Source organism: Melospiza melodia, chromosome 3 (assembly GCF_035770615.1).
Source record: "Melospiza melodia melodia isolate bMelMel2 chromosome 3, bMelMel2.pri, whole genome shotgun sequence".
In the NCBI taxonomy this organism is placed as follows: Eukaryota; Metazoa; Chordata; class Aves; order Passeriformes; family Passerellidae; genus Melospiza; species Melospiza melodia.
Genome location: NC_086196.1, coordinates 35426205 through 35444457, shown reverse-complemented (window position 1 = coordinate 35444457; position 18253 = coordinate 35426205). Strand labels below are relative to the sequence as shown.

At 45.2% G+C, this 18253-nt stretch overlaps 1 protein-coding gene across 2 annotated transcripts in view; it reads right to left on the bottom strand.

Annotated features, from left to right (window-relative positions):
- The window catches only part of AKAP12 (A-kinase anchoring protein 12), a 30249-nt gene extending 15153 nt beyond the window's left edge, over window positions 1–15096 (bottom strand). Inside the window, exons 1-2 of one of the 2 annotated variants that reach the window (XM_063151278.1) lie at window positions 14959–15096; window positions 5531–5717 (exon numbers count right to left, since the gene is read on the bottom strand). In XM_063151278.1, coding sequence (XP_063007348.1) covers window positions 5531–5717; window positions 14959–15096 — 325 coding nt within the window. Of the gene's footprint in view, window positions 1–2490; window positions 2612–5530; window positions 5718–14958 lie in introns of those variants that run through there. The other variant, XM_063151279.1, reaches the window with a different exon arrangement.
- Between the last annotated feature and the right edge of the window lie 3157 nt (window positions 15097–18253).

Sequence of the window (18253 nt, the reverse complement as noted above, 5' to 3'; positions counted from 1 at the left end):
TAGTCTTCAGTTCTCTGGTACTTCGGTAGCAACTGAAGAGTTAGGTTTTAAAGTCTCACATACTTCTTGATTATTTTTAAAATCAGAAAAAAGGAACAAGCTGCAAAATACCTATTAGTTTTTCATGGCTTAGAGCTCCTTTAGAAAGCAAAAGCAGCATCCCCAGAAAACGACATCATAGAAAAGTAACTGAACAAACAAAAACCTCAAACACACAATCATTTTGACTATGATACTGTAGCATTCTAACATTCCCCAAAAAATCTTTGTTTTTAGAAGATTTTGATTTAGCTGTACTTGTCTGCTCCAACCCAGAGCTTCTCAAATTCCAATTCTGAGCCCAGCTTCTCAAATTCCAGCAGGAAAAGTTATGTATTTCATTTATTCAAGATATTTCTTTTTTCATTTCAGTGTTTCAAGAAACAGCCCTAAAAACCAGAAAACACTGTAGTTCTTTAAAAACAAACAGAAGCCTTTTAAAGCCAGAAGTGTCACTAGCTATGGCTTAGATATAGTTGCTGTAGTTAAAAATTCTTCATTAAATACACTCACAATAATAAACTGCTCTCAGACCAGCACAGCTGTTCTGTTTGGGAACCAAACCAGCATGCTACAAATATTTATGAAATAACATGGTTAGACATGCTGCCCACATCACACATTCAGTGACTCGGTTCTGCTTCTTTAAATAAAACATATTCACTAAGCATAAGATAGACACAACTCTAGCACTTGGGTCTTTGAGGGGAAAAAATTCATGGCTCCATTAGCAACAAAGATGGATAAGCAATACAGGCCAGTAAACCCTGGGACATTTTTGAGAACCCCTAATGATTAATGAACAATGAAAAGCAGACTGAAATTTTTTCTTTATCAAAACGACCACATAAAGCCTAATGTAAACATCACAAACTCACCACAAAGGAGATGAAGCTACATCTGCACTAATTAGACACATGACAGCTTAATACACTCCTGCATACCAATAAGCAGAAGTTCCCTGTCCCTTCCAAGAAATGGTAACACATACCACAAGCTAAATGCAGTTCTTGGGAAATGTACTGTAGAAGCAGCTGTGCTGCAGTGAAAATCTAAGGTTCTTCTACAGGAATTATTAAATAAGAAAACCTCAAGCAATCAAAACTCTGCAAACCTACAAAGACATTGCTTTTGAAAAACAGTTTAACCTTTAATTGCTAACAATAAAAGGAAATAAAAAAAATAGAGAGCCCTTGAGGAAAAAGACTCAGCATGTGATAAGCTCATTAAGCATCGAGTTTAATGAAAACCCTATTGTAAACAGCAGTAGGATATCTCCTCGACTACTCACTGATTCAAATCACGTACAGTCCTCCCCAGGGCCCGCTCCAAATGGAGCCGCACTTCTACGGCTTTGTTGTCCATATGTATTGTAAAGTTGGAGTATTTTGCATGAATAAACTCCCCCTATTTGTTGAATTCATTCACTGGCTCTAGCAAACAATATACAAGAGAGTAATTGCTAATACAATGAAATAAAGATTTCCTAGATAGCTAGAGCCATATATCATCAATCTGAGAGAAATTCTGATGAAAATTAGCTATCTTTAGGGGAAAAAAAACATTAAAAATCCGGGGTTTGGTTATTTAAATTTAATAATAGCACTTTGTCTCCCTGAGAAAGGCATAAGTTTGTCTTTCTTTGACATAAGTTTTTTGAAAAAACGTTTTTTCTTTTAATTCTTTGCTCCTCCAGAAGTCATCTTTACAGAAAGTCCAATTAGTTTACAGTATTAGCTCTCAGCTTCAGTGGCTTGTGTGCTAATTCCTGAAGTAAGATGTGTGGAGTTCAGCACACACAGCATTGAGTTTTTGGTACTGCAGGCTGGGATCCCGCTGCCCCCCATACACACACTCCCCTTCGCCACTGTGCTAATCCCCTCTGAATTTCGCTTTGTTAAGATAAAACAGCAATAGAGCAACAGCTTCATTTCTCTCATGCAAATATTTTTACAACATATAAACGATGCTAACCTTCCATATTCCTTCCAATTTCACCAAATTTAGCTCTTAAGGTATTTTACTGCCTTATTGCCTGACTGATGTAAAATAGCACCATCAGTGCAGTCACTACTTTTTCTTTCCATTCCCCAATTTCAGATACCAGATCATAGCCCCATCCCGCAGAAAAACACCCAGCCAGCACCTCCACATTCACAAAGCCCCGTATCACAGGTACCACACATCGTACGTCCGACTGAGGCGATATGACACTTCCTGAAGTTCCAGCAGCGTTCGCTTGGAAGCGGTTCTCACCGAGATAAAAACACTTAAGGCAGACCTTTTAACTCCCAAGGCCCTGCCAGGAATTCCAGAGCCGGTCACCCCGGGGGCTCGGCGCTCCGGGGCTCTCGGGCAGCGGCGCACCGCCCAGCCCCGGCACGGGGACGCCGCTGCCGCCCGCACAGCCGGGAGCAAACCGCGTGTGCCGGCAGGGCCACACCGCCTTACCCGCCATCGTCACTGTCCCCAGCATGGCTGAAGCCACACCGGCACCACCGACTCCCTCTCCCGCTCCGAGGTTCCTCCCAGGGCCGCGGGGCAGCCCCAGCCGGCGGCAGCGGCGCTTCCAGCCCCTGGCACCCGGCTGGCTGCACGGACGGACGGACGGACGGACGGACGGACTGCAGACGGAGAGCCTGCCTGATGCAAGTCTGCCCGTCGGCGGGCTGGGCTCTCCCCCGAGCCCCACGGCCGCTCCCCCCCGTCCCGGACAGCCCCGGGCCCCGCCCGAGACCGCCCCCCGCCCGCCCGGCTCTTCCCACCGCTGGCCGGCACAAGGATGGTGCCTCTCGGGGTCCGCCTCGGAACTGCCGCTCCGAGCCCTCAGCATCTCCCTCTGCCCCGGGAAGGGAACAGCGCCGGCCGCCGCTTCCGAACCAGCCGCCCCTTTCCGAACCAGCCGCCCGCTTCAGTTCCCGCTGTTGTAATTCCTGCCCGATGCAGCTTCCCACAAGACATCCGCACCCAGCCTCAATAGATGCTGCTTAAAAGCCCCATGGATTTCGTCCCTCATAAACAAAACCATACAAAAACCACTTCTGTTCTTCCACACTGAAATATTTGCTCCTTTGCCTGTTACTGTGGGGTTGGATTGGGTTTGTTTTGTTTTCATTTCTCTGAAGGGTTTTTTTAATTGGAATTCTCTACAACCTAATTACTTATAAATTGCCTCAAATTCTGCTGTCAGGAGTTTCATAGACTCCAGATACTTGTATAATAATTTAATGCTCCTACTGATAGTAAAAAAGGGACGCAATATAATAAAATAAAATGTAAAGGCTCGGTATCTAATACAGGTGCCCTCCTATAATAGCAACACTATTTCTCTTTTGATTACAGCTGATTATGTTGAGTGTCTCCAAAGTTCTGATGATACTTTGAGCCTTCATCTCTCTGACTCTTGGCCAACTTCCCAGCCAATTTACCACAATATCTGGTTAATTTCATTTTATAGTGGCAACTTTAATGAGTCTAAGTCATCTCTCAAGTGGTCTTTTGAATGCAAGACTCAAATAATGATGACAAGAATCAACCACACCAAAAAACTTTTAATCATAAGGCAAACACTTTTGTTTCAGTGCTTGCTTTACACAACACTTAACTTCTGAGTTTAGACTTGCAAGCAAGGTGAAATAAACAATGAGTGTAGAACATGAAGTGTAGCACTAAAATGGGAGATTTTTCTATGTGGAAAGATTTGTCTGCATGAAGCAACTAAGAGATAACTCTTCTCCATCTTTATTCATCTGCCTAAGGACAGATGAGGTGGACCAGACTCTCTAAGGTTCAGAGGAGTGGACAAAAAGAAACATCTGAACGTGACCTTTATTTGAAGAACTCTTTTTAGTGCTCAACTGGGCAAGTTTTATTTGTGTCTATAGATGATGTCACTTTCATCTATCATTACCAGCAAATACACGCTGCATCATCTTCATAAAAGGATTTTTTCACTTTAAGAGCAAACACATAGTACCGTTTTCCCTTTCATATAAACAACGGTACCATGTGGACTTGGCTCCACTGAATAGGAACATCACACAACCACAGGGAGATGATTCTCAAGACAAAGTCAAGGTTTTTCAGGCAGCCTACTCAAATCCAGATTCCTAATGCTGTGTGTGTTCACATCATGCCATGCAACTGGTTACACATAATTACCTGCACTCAGAGGAAGCTTCTCACCTCTTCATTACATATCCTAGGAATGTGATTTCCGAACAATTGAAACTACTCAGGATTCTTCAAAAATAATTATAATCTTTGACTATTGGCTTGGAACTCATGCCCTTTTGATGGCCTTTTCTTTTACTTGATCGAGAAGCTGAATATCAACACAAAATCTTCTGACACTAATTCCAAACATCAACATGAAATCTTCTGACACTACTTCCAAACATCAAGTATTTTCTTCTCCTTTGTGACAGTGTTTAGCGAGTATCCTCCCCCCAATCCCTGTCCACTTAAGAGTAAAATTTTAGAGAAGTGGAGTTTCATGAAAGATAAAACAAGTTGCATTCTGTTTTTATAGTGGCAGAAGTCTCTACTGATATGATTTAAAAAAAAAAAGGCACAAAGGCTCAGGATAAGATATGGTAGCCTTTTACTGGGAATTAATGTGAAGATGTGACAAAGAATTGCTTTTACCAGGATTCAAACCCTAGAGTACACCACGGGTCACACACGTGCCTTTAAGGCACTCTACAGGCTGATACTGAAGACAGTGCCTTGTACCCTGTCACCATCCCTTCCCAGCTCACCACCAGCAGCATTAGATGCCTGCTCTGAATGAAAAGCCCTCCCTCTTGCCATCCTGCCAAGAAGTCAGCAGGGAGCAGGACTGCTGAAGCAGATCTCTCAACACACGCCTGTGAACAGGAACAGAGGGAAGCAAGAAGAGGCTGATGAGAGCAGGAAAGGTGGGCTGCCAGATCACACAGGAGAAAGAACAGCACATTCCTGACTGTGCAGCAAGGCAAGGGAGACAGTCCCAAGACAGAACACACTGGCATGCCTATGATGAGAAAGGTTTTGTGGTCCCAATGCAAATCCGATTAAAAGCTGTAGGAAAGGGAACTTTCATCAGGTAAAACCAAAGGATTAGCAGCCTGTCCCTTTCTATGAGTACTGAATCATTTATCATTAATACCACTGATGAATTAACATAAAAAGGATTTCTGCCTTATGAAGGAAGGGACAGGCCTATGCAGCAGGCATAACACAAGAAGTGGAAACTGAGCTGTTCCTAACAAGTGGATGTCCACCACTGACACCAACACCTTCAGTCCACAAGCCACTTGTCATATGAACTCTCTCCTACAGAGAAAACATCTCCCACAAAACAGTGCCCAAGAAGCACCTGAGCAACAACAGATCACTTGAGTAATACCTGTTCAGCAGCACACAGCTAGTCAATCCCCATTTCTACTCCTCATCCCATTCAGCATGCAGGCCTCTAAGGCATGTGCACTGAGCAGGGGTTTGTACTCACCATTTGCTCCAGCAGCCTCTGTTTGCTCTCCGGGTGGTTCTTGGAGCGGTGAAGCCACCTCTGACTGCTGCCCACCCGATTCCTTGGATGCTGTAACAGCTCCCAGCTGCAGTGGCTCCTGTGGTGAGGCATCATCCTTCAAACTGTCTTCACCAACATCAGGTACTGGCAAACTTGCATTTAAAGCCTGTGTGGTCAAATATTGATTGAAGGATAGTAGTACAGAAAGATAAGGAGAGAAGGAAAGAAAAAGAAAATGTCAGTTATTAGGCTGGATTCCCCCCCCAACTCCTACAGAATATTGTTCTTTCACTCTCATTTTGAATATATACATGCAAGCCATTTTAACTTTATTAAATAAAAGTACTTCTGTGACGAAAAAAAAAACCCAAAACACATAATCTGGGATTATTTATCTTTCTGCTCTCCTGCATGAAATACACAGAAGAAGCAGGTCTTACAGACCATGGCCTATAACCTTGTGTAGAAATTGATTTCTTCCATGAAGGAAAAGGATAAGGTGAATCTAGCTGATGGGAAGAAATTCTTCATTCAAAGTGTCTGGCACAACTGCTCTGATATATGAATGAATCCTCTCTACAATACAGCTTTTGGTATTGCTCCTCTACTGATGTGCTTATCTTATCATCATCAACAATACAACTACAAAGACACTGAACTATTTGGGACACAAAGCAGAAGACATATGAATTTCCCATGAGGAAATGCAGTGAAACTGAGATTAAAACTAGAATTTTTGGACCTCTGTTACTAGGTAGAAACTATTCTTACAGGAGGAAAGAGCTTTACAATTCTTTGGGACTCAAAGCATTTGAAATATTTTTTCTAGATTTGCTAATATATGCAAAAAGAAGAATCTGTTTTTCAGCTTCCACACTTGACACATTCTAATTATTTCCAGAAATTGCATTGACTTTCCCTATTAAAAGAAATATACTTTCACAAGCATTTTTTTTAAAGCATGGAACGTGTTGTGGTCATTATAAGATACTTAATTACCCTTTAATTTATTGATTACCCTTTAATGAACTAGTTCTCCAACTGAACCTATTACCTTCCAACAGAAACCATTTCAACTAATTACCCATTATTCCTGAAGCGAAGGTTTGAAGTTCCTCTGGTGGAACAGCAAACTTTAATTACGTATCATTGTCTTATGATTTGTCTGTACTCCCAAAATACTGCCACTGAAGCCCTGTTAATTAATCAAAGGTACCACAGATACATTACACCCAAAGATGGGATCTAACAACCACATGCCTGAAGCACCAAACTGGGATCAGGAAGATGCCACATTCCTGATGATTCTCTTCCAGCCCCTTCCCCCACCCACATAAAACTGAATGGGGAAATCTATTTATTTATTTTTACTAGTAATTAGCCTGCTGCAACAGAATTTCAAATCAGCAGACAGAGTGCCAGGAAAAGGGCTTTCCTCTTAATCATCAGATTCTTCTCACATGCTGGGGGAGATCTGGGAGAAGCGCCGTACCCCACTTCCACAGGCAATGAAGTGTGTGCATTCAGGTTCCCAATTTTCAGTTCAGAAGCCCTTAATTAAGCCAAATTGTTTCCACCCGGCGTTGTTGCGCTCCTCAAAGCTGCCTTTCACAGCCACATAATCCACCTCACGAAAAAGGATCCCATTCTGCTCCACTGCCAATACCACAGATGGAATAACTTGGCTTTAGAGTTTTCACATGCTGAGACCAGATATTAAATAGAAGAAATACGGAATGGCTCAACACTCAGATTACATTCCCGCTTCTCACATCATCCTTCCCATAAATCTAAAACACGGGAACTCAGGAGGGATAAAGACACCACACTACTGAACAAAGGCACGTAAACCCTGGGAAGCTCCTCTGCAGTTGCACACAGCATTAGCTGAATGGGAGTAACCAATTAAAAACAATCGAGAAAATCAAGACATAGAAAACTACAACCTGATTCTGAAAGGGCTTTAAGATTCTTCAGCACAAATTCAGTAGAGGACCTTTACTAATTTTTTAATAAATAATAAGTTGTAATGATTCATTCTTGAAAGACACCTGCTAGTCCTGCAAACACAAGAACAACCTTGACTTGACTGGCTCTCAGGAAATTTGTCTATCTGAAGAAAAAGCCATGGATGACTATTTCAAGATGACACTCAGAATTAGTACCAAAGATTCTTTCAAGTCACAAGAAAGGCAACAGCACTGAATATCTTAGCATTCCTCACGTTATTCAAAGATTTCTCTGCCTTTCTTTCCAAACCTTCCCTGAGCAGCACACCATTTTAAAGCCAGTCCCATGTATGGACACACATGTACAGACACAGTCAACCATGTGCCTGATAAGCACCAGTGGGCTCTGCAAAGAACCAGAGTACAAAGGAGCTTGGTACCTCAAGGCAATACAGCTTGGCTCCGTTTTAAATCAAGCACAGACTGTTATGATAAAATATTAACAATGGTAGTACTTGCTATTACCCCAGCTCTGAATTTATTCTATAGTTTTGGTGCATTCAGGAAAACAGTGACTTTATATAATCCTAAAGATTGGGGATTTCAGACCAAAATTCAGAAGTCACATGGTCCAGCAGATAACCCTTTGGATCTGTTAAATCTGCAATACCTATGAGTATGAAAAACATAATTAAATACAAAACATCACTAAATGTAAGACTATAGGCAGTTTTTACAACCAGCCAGTATAATTATAATCCCTGTTCACCTTGTACATAAATTCAGTTTTGGAAACAGGATCCATCTGTCACAACTGAGTAAAAAATGTAAATACATGGAAAAACCTCAGTATTTTCAAATCTGACCAGACTTACAATATAACCCTACCTTTTTACCCCAGTCTCTTGGGAAAGAGTTTGATGTGATTCTTGGCCTTGGGAAGGCAAACTTAGATTTTCAAATCAAGTGTTCTGCTTTAAATAATTGAATAATCAAAACTAATAAAACAATAGTATTTTTTCCAAATTAAAACATGCAAAGGAGAAGAAACCTTTGGGGAGTTTGTAAAGTGAAAGGAGACATAACAGTATCATTAGTTTAAATAAAGAAAAAAAAATTTGTTCTAAAAAAAGTTGCTCAGGCTCTTTACGAGGGTCAGTGCAGTCTGTCCCACTGCATTAGTCCTCAAAAGAAACTAATTTCAGTTTTCCTTCACATTAACTGCTTCATTTCTCTGAAGGGATCTAAACTGCAGTTTAGTCCAATTATATCTAATTTGGTGAGCAGTGCTCTTAATTCCATTGAGAATAGTTGTGAAGCTTAGACAAATACAACAGAGTTTAGAGAGATAGGTGAAAACAAAATTTAAAAAGACAAAAATTAACAGTATTAGGAATCTCTCTGTTCATCTTTACGCATTTATCTACAAGTAATGAGACATTACATTTGGCAGGTTTACCAACATTTATCAGTTTTTTGTGGCACACATTCATTACACTCTTTTGATTATTAATTTATGAATGTGTTGTCTCATGAACATGGGAGAAACCAAGGGGAACTGGTTATCCAGTTCACTGATCTTTCAGCTTCTTCATTCCCAAAACAAAGGGCCATTAGCAAAGCAACACTCCAGTTTCTGTCACGCCACTACTGTACATCCTGCATATATTTTTTTAATATTTGCCTCACATTCACCACAAAGATGGAAGCAAAGGGCAGACACCCAGCTAATGAGACTAAAACGCACAGGGCTTGTTGCCCACATCACTCTAACCAAGAGCAGCTTCTGCTCCATCGTGCATCCAGCAGCAGGCCCAACTGTTAGATCCCATAAAACGCACACAAAATTGAAAATGGATAAATTAACAGACAAATTGCATGAGATGTGGATGGACTGCAGGTCCCAGATCTCACTGTACATTAGTGGATGCTTCCTTCAGGCACCATTCCTGAGGGGTTCACAGCACCCAGCCTCTTCCCCCACCAGCTATCACCATCATTCCCAACATTCCTTGTACCAGACCCAAACCATTCCAGGGATTCCTCACACCAGGCCCAAACGTACCAGAGTTAATTTTGCTTCATTCTGTTAATCCTGCTACACTGATTCTACATTAGATTACTAAAATAGCCAGATCCAGCTGTCTGAACAACTGAGCAAACTAACATAATGGTCCCTAATATTTTTCCTGAAGTTTGATTTTGAAACTCTGGGAAAGACTGTTGCTGTGCTCAGGGGGTCTGCCTTTAGCACATGCTGCTTCATTAAAAAGAACTTCAAACACCAACACTTGGGAAAAGAAAAAAATTGGATCATTCCAACTCTTTGTTCACAGCAGTTTGTCTTGTTTTGCATTAGCTAAACATTAGAGGCTTGTGGGATACTGCAAGTTCCAGGTGAAGAAAACACAAGGCCCTTCCTCTGTAAGGCACATAACAGCACACTTAACTTCATTACCTTATTTCTGCCTCCTGCAGACAGAGCCAAGAACTTGCTTTCAAGAACACCTTTCAGCTCCTCATTTACCCTATTCTCCCCCAGTTCTCAGCTTGATTTCACTGTGACACCTCCTTATGGATGACTACCCTCGAAATCCAAATGGATAAAACAAAACAGTCAAAACACCAAAAAGTTTCTACACCCAATTCATCCCTGTGATCTCTTTTTGCAACCTGTGAAAGAAACACCACCCCCAGTCTGCTATTCTGAAGTTTGATCCCAATGGAGCTCCTTCCCAGGTCTCCTACCTTTCAGCTCTTTCAGACAGCCCCTCATGGAAGCATTGCACAGGTACAGCTCAGCCAGGCTCTAAGCACCAGTCAGAACAAGGGCTGAGCACGCAGCACTTTCCTCTCCTCTCAGCAACCACACCCAGGCTTGCATTTCCAACCTGGAGCACTTTCAAAGTCCCGACGATCCTCTTTGCATCTCTTTAGCCTCCACCACATCAAACACAAGCTAATTGCCTCCGCTTTCAAAGTGCCCGGCCACTCCCTCCACCACCTCCCTCTTATCTCCTCTACCAGGGGGCTATTTCACGCTTTTGGTGCCGCTACGACACCAATTTCCATTGTGCATTTTTTCAATTACACATTTTTATTCTTTCACCCCAGCCACTCCACAGGCATGGTCAGCCCTCCAAACCTTACCACTGAGTTGTACCAGTCTCTTCCTCCCCAGATGGAAAAGAAGTATCTAATGGGAATCAGACCCTGCTGAACCAGGGGAACCCTGCAGCCTGAGACCAAATGTCAAACTGGGCTCTCAGAGACACAGTCTAGGGACTTTCCTCGTCTAAGCTTCGTTTCACCACTGCTAACGTAGTATTTTCAGGCTGACTCAGCTCCCTCACCAGAACGCAGTTGTTTAAGCAGCAGATGTAAGTCTGCCCCAGCTGTTATTTGTCAGGTACTCGGACAATAAGACACTCTGACATCTCAGCTGGTAAGCCCTTTAGAAGAGACAGTTCCAAATATTTACTGTCTAGCCCACACTTGCTCTCATTACAACACAGGTAGCATAATCAAGTTACTACTTAGAAATGGGAACCATCACGAAAACACTGCGTGAATGACTTGCTGCTCAAGCGGGGGCCCTTGCATGCCAGCAATCCACCACACCACATCTTCAAGACATCAATCCCCATGAAAATATTATCTCTGACAAACCAAGCAAAAATAGCTTATTAGCATGCTCGTATTTTTCCAGATTCTCTCTCTGGAAGTTTCCCTACTCTGTTTCAGGTAGCTGCTCCAACAGAGCTTGGCTCCTTCCACAAGGCCATGGAAAAAAACCTGTATTAAAGCTGGCACCTCAAACTTCTAAATAAAATAGAAGTGGCACATGTGTGATTGTCACTGTTAGCTGCAACGCTGGTAGGACGACACTGCTATCCTGGCTTGAAGTCACCTTCCGTCTTGTGGGAGGGCACCATGCTGGCATTTTTTTCCATCTCTCCAATGCTTAGCATCAAAATTGGAAGTTGGGTGAGAGCCACATCACTGCTATGAACAGAGAAGGTGCTCACAAAATGGAGATGCCCAAACCAATCCAGTCACATGCTGCCACCAACACAAGGGTGACCCAGCTTCTTGTCCAACTCCGGACACAAGATCCTGCCTGCTCCCCTGTACCTGCAGCTTCTGCTGAGTCCCAGAGGCTAACACATCTCGCTCAGTCAGTGGAGAATGACTTTGCCAAAGAACTGGAACAGTTTTCCAGGGACTTAGCTCCTTGAATGAGCTCACACCGTGCCAGATGCAATAAAGGAGAAGATGCAGGTGCGCTGGGGAGGAGACAGGAGCACATGAACCACCTCACCAGACATCTCCATGGCTTTTGTCAGTTCAGGACATCAAAGTTTCGTTTGGCCTTCTTCAAGGCCAAAAAGATCTTGTTCCTACTTCTAGCGCTAGTAAATCTAATAAATCCTTCTCAGGCAAAGCTTCAGGCCTCCATGCTGTTCAGAACACTCTGCCCCTGAAGTTTCAATGAGTTTCCACCAGCTCACTGCTACCAACAGGAGAAGTTTTTTTCATTTCCCCTCCTGCCCTGCTGCAAATGCTTGCCTTGTCCTGGTTCTTGGTCTCACCTCTCCAATGTAGGAGTCAAATGAACTCACAAGCAGATCAGGAAAATGGTCCAGCAAGAATAAATTTCAGTTTCCTGAAGGGTTAGTGAGTTTAATCTGCTTACAGAAAGGCAAGGTTAGGACACAACACAGCCAAGTGAGACTGTGTCATCTAAAGCAAAACAAAGAACAACAGGGGAGGAAGAAAAGGAAGGAGAAAAAAAGCATTGCTGCTGCAACAGCAAGGAGGTAACTCCATCACAAAAATCAGCCTTCTGTAGAACCTTACCCTGCCTCTTGGTTTCAGCAGGACCTCAGGTGTCAATTCACAGATCTGATTAATTCAGTTCAGGCAGCTGAATGGATTAGTACCACCAGGATCTCCCACACCTCCCTGCAGAGGTGGCTTCCCACAGTGGTGGCTATGCAAGATAAGGAGCAGCTCCTCCACTGAGGAGGAGTTTAAGTCTTGTCTGCTACAGTAAAGAAATCTGCCCATTTCAAGTCCTACTACTGTGGCAAGCTGGAAACTTTGGAGCTGCTTTATGAGGAACTTTTGAGAAGATGGGTCAACAGCTGAGGTACTCACCACAGGAGCCCACATTTAACCCACCGTGCTCACAAGCCAGGGCCCAAAGCTCTGCAGACCAAGTGCTTTCCAAGGTCCCTAGGCTGTAGAAGTGAGCAACACTGAAACATACACCCTCCCTTTTTTTAACCAGGACGTCAAAAACTGGTACCTGGCCAAAGAGTCACACGTGAGTAACAAAACAGCTTAATGACTATAAATTTTTTCCTTTCTAGAAGAAAAGGCAAAAAGGTTTATCATCTTGTAAAAAATGCAGCTACATCATGAAAGAAATTTAATTAAATATTTCAAGGATTTCACATCACAAAAGAAAGCACAACTTCTCTGGGATTTTATATCCTGTACAAGACTAGTTGCTTAGATGGTTTATTTGTAATTGCCTTGCCAAGGCTCACTCAAGATGGATTCCACTGAAGTAATTTTCCAAAGTTTTTTCTTCTAAAAAGGTTGTAATAAGCATTTTAATTTGGAAAATGCAAGATAGAAGACCACCCTCCAAAAGATTCCCTATCTTCCACAAATATATTAGCTGTCTGACAGATTTCTCCAGGGGCATTGCAAGACCTGGTAATTTTCAAATTCAAAGAGCTGGAAGGAATAATGATGAAAAACTGTGTCACAAATCTGCATAGAGTTACTTTACTTTAGTAAGACAGACTAAATGAGACACAAAAAAAGTATGACTAAACTTCATTAAAACTGATTTTTTTATGCAATGTAATGGAAGGCAAAACCAGCTGTTTTATGAGAACAGCAATAATACAACTTCTTATAGCAGCGAAATGGTAATAGAACCTCCCGAATTTTAAACAGTTCTACTTGAATAATCAGGCAAAAATCTACTAGAAGACATTTTTCCTAAAGCTCAGAAGACATAAAACACAGTATTAATAATAATCTGCACTTGAGAACAGTATTACTGTGATTTCCTTTTTTTAGAAGGCCTTAGTTCCCATAACTGGATAAACATGGCTATGAATATTATGTCCCTTCTTCAAAGTCGCATTATCTTAAATTTTAAACAACCACAATAGCCAAATGCCTGCCTGATATAAATTCCCGCTTTTCTAAACGTCAGCATCTGAATTCTAAAACTGCCCGACAAAACTGCTAAATACTTTGTGAACCAACATCAACCCCCAATGCTTATTTAGTTAAAAAAAAAAATACATCTTAATTAATTTAAAGTTCATTCGCAATGTGGTTTTCAAATCTGTCAAAACACGCCCAAGGAGGTCTAGTGGCAGCCAGGAACTATGGGAAATTCAACTTGAAAGTTAAATCTGAACCACAAGGTCAAAGAAACAAAGTCATAACCGGTTCTCAAGCTCTAATACACCCACGCACCAGTCACAGAAACTTCGGAGTCTCCCTGCTCTGAGCACCCAAACTCCGAAGAGCCCAAAGAAGGGGATCTCGGCAGAACGTGGCATTATTTCTCCCCTCACTAACTCCCGAAAGCCACGCTATGTAAACACACAGATGCACATAACCTCCCTTTCAGTCCCAAAATCCCCTAAACGCGCCTATTCCAGAGGGATAAATGGCTTCATTCATAATCTATTTTTAAACACCAGACATGTTTTAAAAGAATTTCTTTCAATTCTTCAACGTCTTTATTTTAAATCACACATACCTAGAGCTCCTTCTCTCCCCACGGGCTGGGAGTTCGGAGTCCCTCCCCCTTTGCCCCCTATGCGGTGCGACAGCGGGCCGCACCACAGGCATGGCTCCAGCCCTCGCCGCCGACACCGCCGCCCCTTTCCCGGGCGGCCGGCGAGGGGCGGCGGCTCAGGTGAGCCGAGCCGAGCCGCGGGGTGCGGACGGGGCGGGAGAGGGGGCACAGCGCGGCTGGCGCCCAGCCGAAGGCACTGCCGAGCCGCGCCCCGACGCGCCTCCCACCTGCTCCCTCGGGAGGGGAGAGGATGGAGCGGGGGGGCTGCGGAGAGCCGCGGGAGCCGCGGCGATCCGGCCGCAGGACCGCAGTCAGGAGGCTCCTTGGCGCAGACCTCGCCGCGGGTGGGTGCGGCTCCTCTCGCCCCGGCCGCGCACAAAAGCGGCGGCGCCCCCGCAGCCGCCCTCGCCCCCCGCCCCGCCGCTGCTGCCGCCGGCGGGAGTTTTATGACTGCGGCGCCGGCCGTGGCGCAGTCCCGGCCCCGCCGCGCCCCGGCTCCGCGCCCGTTCCGGGGGGTGCCCAGCGCTGCGGCAGGTGGCCGCAGCCGCGGCGGGAAAGTTTCCCCGGCCCGGGGGTGCGGCGGGAGCCGCCGCCTCGCGTCCCTCCCGCCGCCCCTGCCTTACCTTGGCGGGCTCCGCCGGTGGCTGGGGCTCCGCCGCGTCTTCTGCGGGCAGCGGCTCCGGGGGAGTGCTGGGGGGCTCGGTGGCGGCCCCGGCCCCGTCCTGCGGGGCGGCCGGCTCGGCGGAGCTGCCGGCGCCCATGGCGCTGCCCCGCGGCCGTACGGAGCCGCGGGCGGGGGCTGGCGGTGGGCGGCGGCGGCGGCACAGCCGGGAATGAAGGAGCCCGGCTCTCTGCAAACTCCTTTAGGGCGCGAGAGGGGGAAATTTAAAAAAAAAAAAGGGGGGGGAAAGGGAAGGGAAAAAAAAAAAAGCGCGAGCGAGAGCAGCGAGGAAAATCACCTCCTCCCCTGGTCCCCCCGCCCGCCTGCCTCTTGCTCCATCACATGAGCAGATCCCCGGACACGCCTTGCAGCATCAAACCGGGCTGATAAGGAGCGGCCAAGGGGGGCAGCGCCCTGCCCGCCGCCGCTGCCGCCTCTCCCCGCCCCTCCCGGGCACCGCCGGGGCGGGGGCGCCGCCCGGCCCCCGGCCCTCCGCGGCGGCACCGCGGCGCTGACTCAGCTCCTCGGGCTCCTCGCCGCTCCCCCGGGGCCGGGACGAGCGACGAGCGCCCACCCGCCGGCACCCTCACGGGCTCCGGGCCAGGGACCGCGCCCCCCGCCCGGCCACGCTGCCCTCGCCCCCCGCGGGGCTCCTGCCGCCTCCTGCCCCGGGCGCTCGGCTCCGCGGCCAGCAGCCCTCAGCGCCGGCTCCGGACCTCGGCCATGCTGGGCCTGCCTGAGGGAAGGACGTCCAGCTTTCAGCTGATGCAGAAATGTAAGGTCCCATGTCTTAGGCAACTTTGAAGAAACAAAAAGATCAAGCCGCCTTTTTGTTTTTTGGACTTCTTTTTGTTGGTGGGTGGGGTGTTTTCTGTGGTGTTTTTGTTTTTTTTTTTAATTGTCATGCAGGGTAGATTCCCAGTTATTAATTCATAGCAGATCCTGGCACAAGCAAGGAAAGCCAAGGAGAGGGTAGTTTCTCTCCTAGCCCAGAATACACAAAGCATCTTTCCCATGCCACAAATACAGGACCAGCATGTATGTAGGCACGCTCTTACCTGGTACTTTCAAAGGTATCAGCAGTGAAATAGAGCACAAACTAAATTAAACTAACCACAATGTGCCCAATGGGTAGAAAACAGATCCATTAACTGTTCTTCACCATAACTATAATTTTTTTTTCTAAACATATGCATGTACCTATACTATACAGAGTTCATGGTTAAATCAGGAATGGTCTGAAGAATTTATAGTACAGACACGATTTCTTTTAGAACATTTAAACCTCACCCTCTAAAGCACTATTTTATTTTAAAAAAAATTCTGAAAAAATTCCATTCTACAAAGGGCCCAATCTTCACATGCAGGTCAGTTTTTTCCTTAAAAAAATCAACACACATCAAGTCAATGACTGAAATAGCATTTTTATCATCTCCCTTAGCTAACTCAAGAACCTACTGGAATTGTTTGTGTTCAGCAGACCAAAACTGGTGTTGTGGATCACAGAGTTGGGATAAATATCTCCCCCTTTCTGCTTAGTCATCATTTTCAGAAGAGAGATGAGATACAGGTCTGAGCTTTAAGTAGTGCCTGAGTCCCCGTGGTGGAACTTACCCATAGCCACCCAGTACTTCTGGATCACCTACCAGCCAGCACTCACAACAGGGAGCAAGGAGCCTGTTCCCAGCTTTTCCTGGCTGTTATCCTTTCTCCACCGTGTCTCTGGTGGAGAAAGTGCTGATACCACCTCCATTCCCCACCAAATCTGCCTTTCTCCCTGCCTTCAGCTGCTCCTTTGCAAGTGCAGCTGAGAATAGCCCAACTGCTGCAGGGCTGTCTTGGGTTCCCCTTCAGCCATGGACCCTGGGCATAGACACAGAGGATTCCTGGGCTTTGGAGAGGGGAGGGCTGGCTGTAGGGCTCAGTGGCACACAGCGAGGTTGAGAACGGCGTGTGCCGTGGGGAGATCAGGGTTTTGCCAGGGAGTTCCTCAGGAAGGGAAATGTGACATAATTCAAGGTCTGTGCCACATCATTTCTCTTTTCACTGGTCATTGACCACAAAATGCTTTCTCTGCAAGCAACCAGAGCACTGCCTCCTTCCTCCCATGTAAACTTGCTCTTCAGTCCTTTGCTCGTGCCTGGGAGCACCAGCTCTGTTCCCAGCAGTCTCAGAGCAAAGATGCTGCAAGCACTGTAGCTGAGAGAGACACCCCTCAATGCCCATTCACTGGCCTTTTTCTGAACACAAATTACTTTCCTTTGGCAGAAAGTCTTTGGTTACATCTATTCAGTGAAATAAAATGTGCTGGGGATGGCTTTCTGGTGATAACATTGAGCAGCACAGGCTGGCAGGATAGTTTGTGTGTACGCTTGTGACTTGTCCCCACTTTGAACCACCACAGTTCTGCAAGCTTGTGCTGCAGATAGCCATGAGCTGTTGTCTATCTCTGTATAATCTCTGAGATGGGCACAGCTTCTGTCTCCTTTCCTCTTGCATTTGTTTTTTTCCTGCAGTACATCTAGCATAGGAACTTTTAAGAGAGATATCCGACATCTCCAATCTTGTCCAGAGGGTGGTCAGTTCCCAATTTGCCATTCTTGATGGTCTGCACCCTGCCTGTACAGAAGGAACCATGATGAATGACAGCTCTGACTCTGGCATTTGTCAGCCTGTTTCCCTGCCTTGTGCCTGTGTGCTGGGGTGGTTATTGCCCAGACCTTTACCCTGAACCCTGCAACTGCCTCCTGCTGTATCTAAGTGTTGTTCAGGCACTATGTCTGTTTCTGTTGATAGACTTCCCAGAGAAGTGCAGTCACATGAGCTTCCTCTGGTCCTCTTGCAAAGTCACCAAGTGTTGGCGCTGAGGCGAGAATATTCAAGCTTTTGACAAAAGAATGCATGCACACTTTTTAGGATGAATCCAAGGAATCGAGAAAGATAATAATGAAAGCTCTACTGGCATGTTATCTAAAACTATTCCAGTGAAACATCTTTGAGGAAACTCCTGCTAAGAGGTGCAAGCACAGACCTTCCAAATGGCAGGACAATCTTTCAGCATTGCAGCTAGCACATGACTGTTTTAAAACTCCCCTGAAACCTGCATAGCTTTCATAATGATATTTATAATGCAGACTCTGTAGACAAGGTTTAATTTATTTACTTTTAAAATTGCTTCTTTTCCAAAAGCATTTATGATTGATGTAACCACTGCTGATGCTTTTGTACAGAAGAGATGAACCAAATGTCTCTGGCTG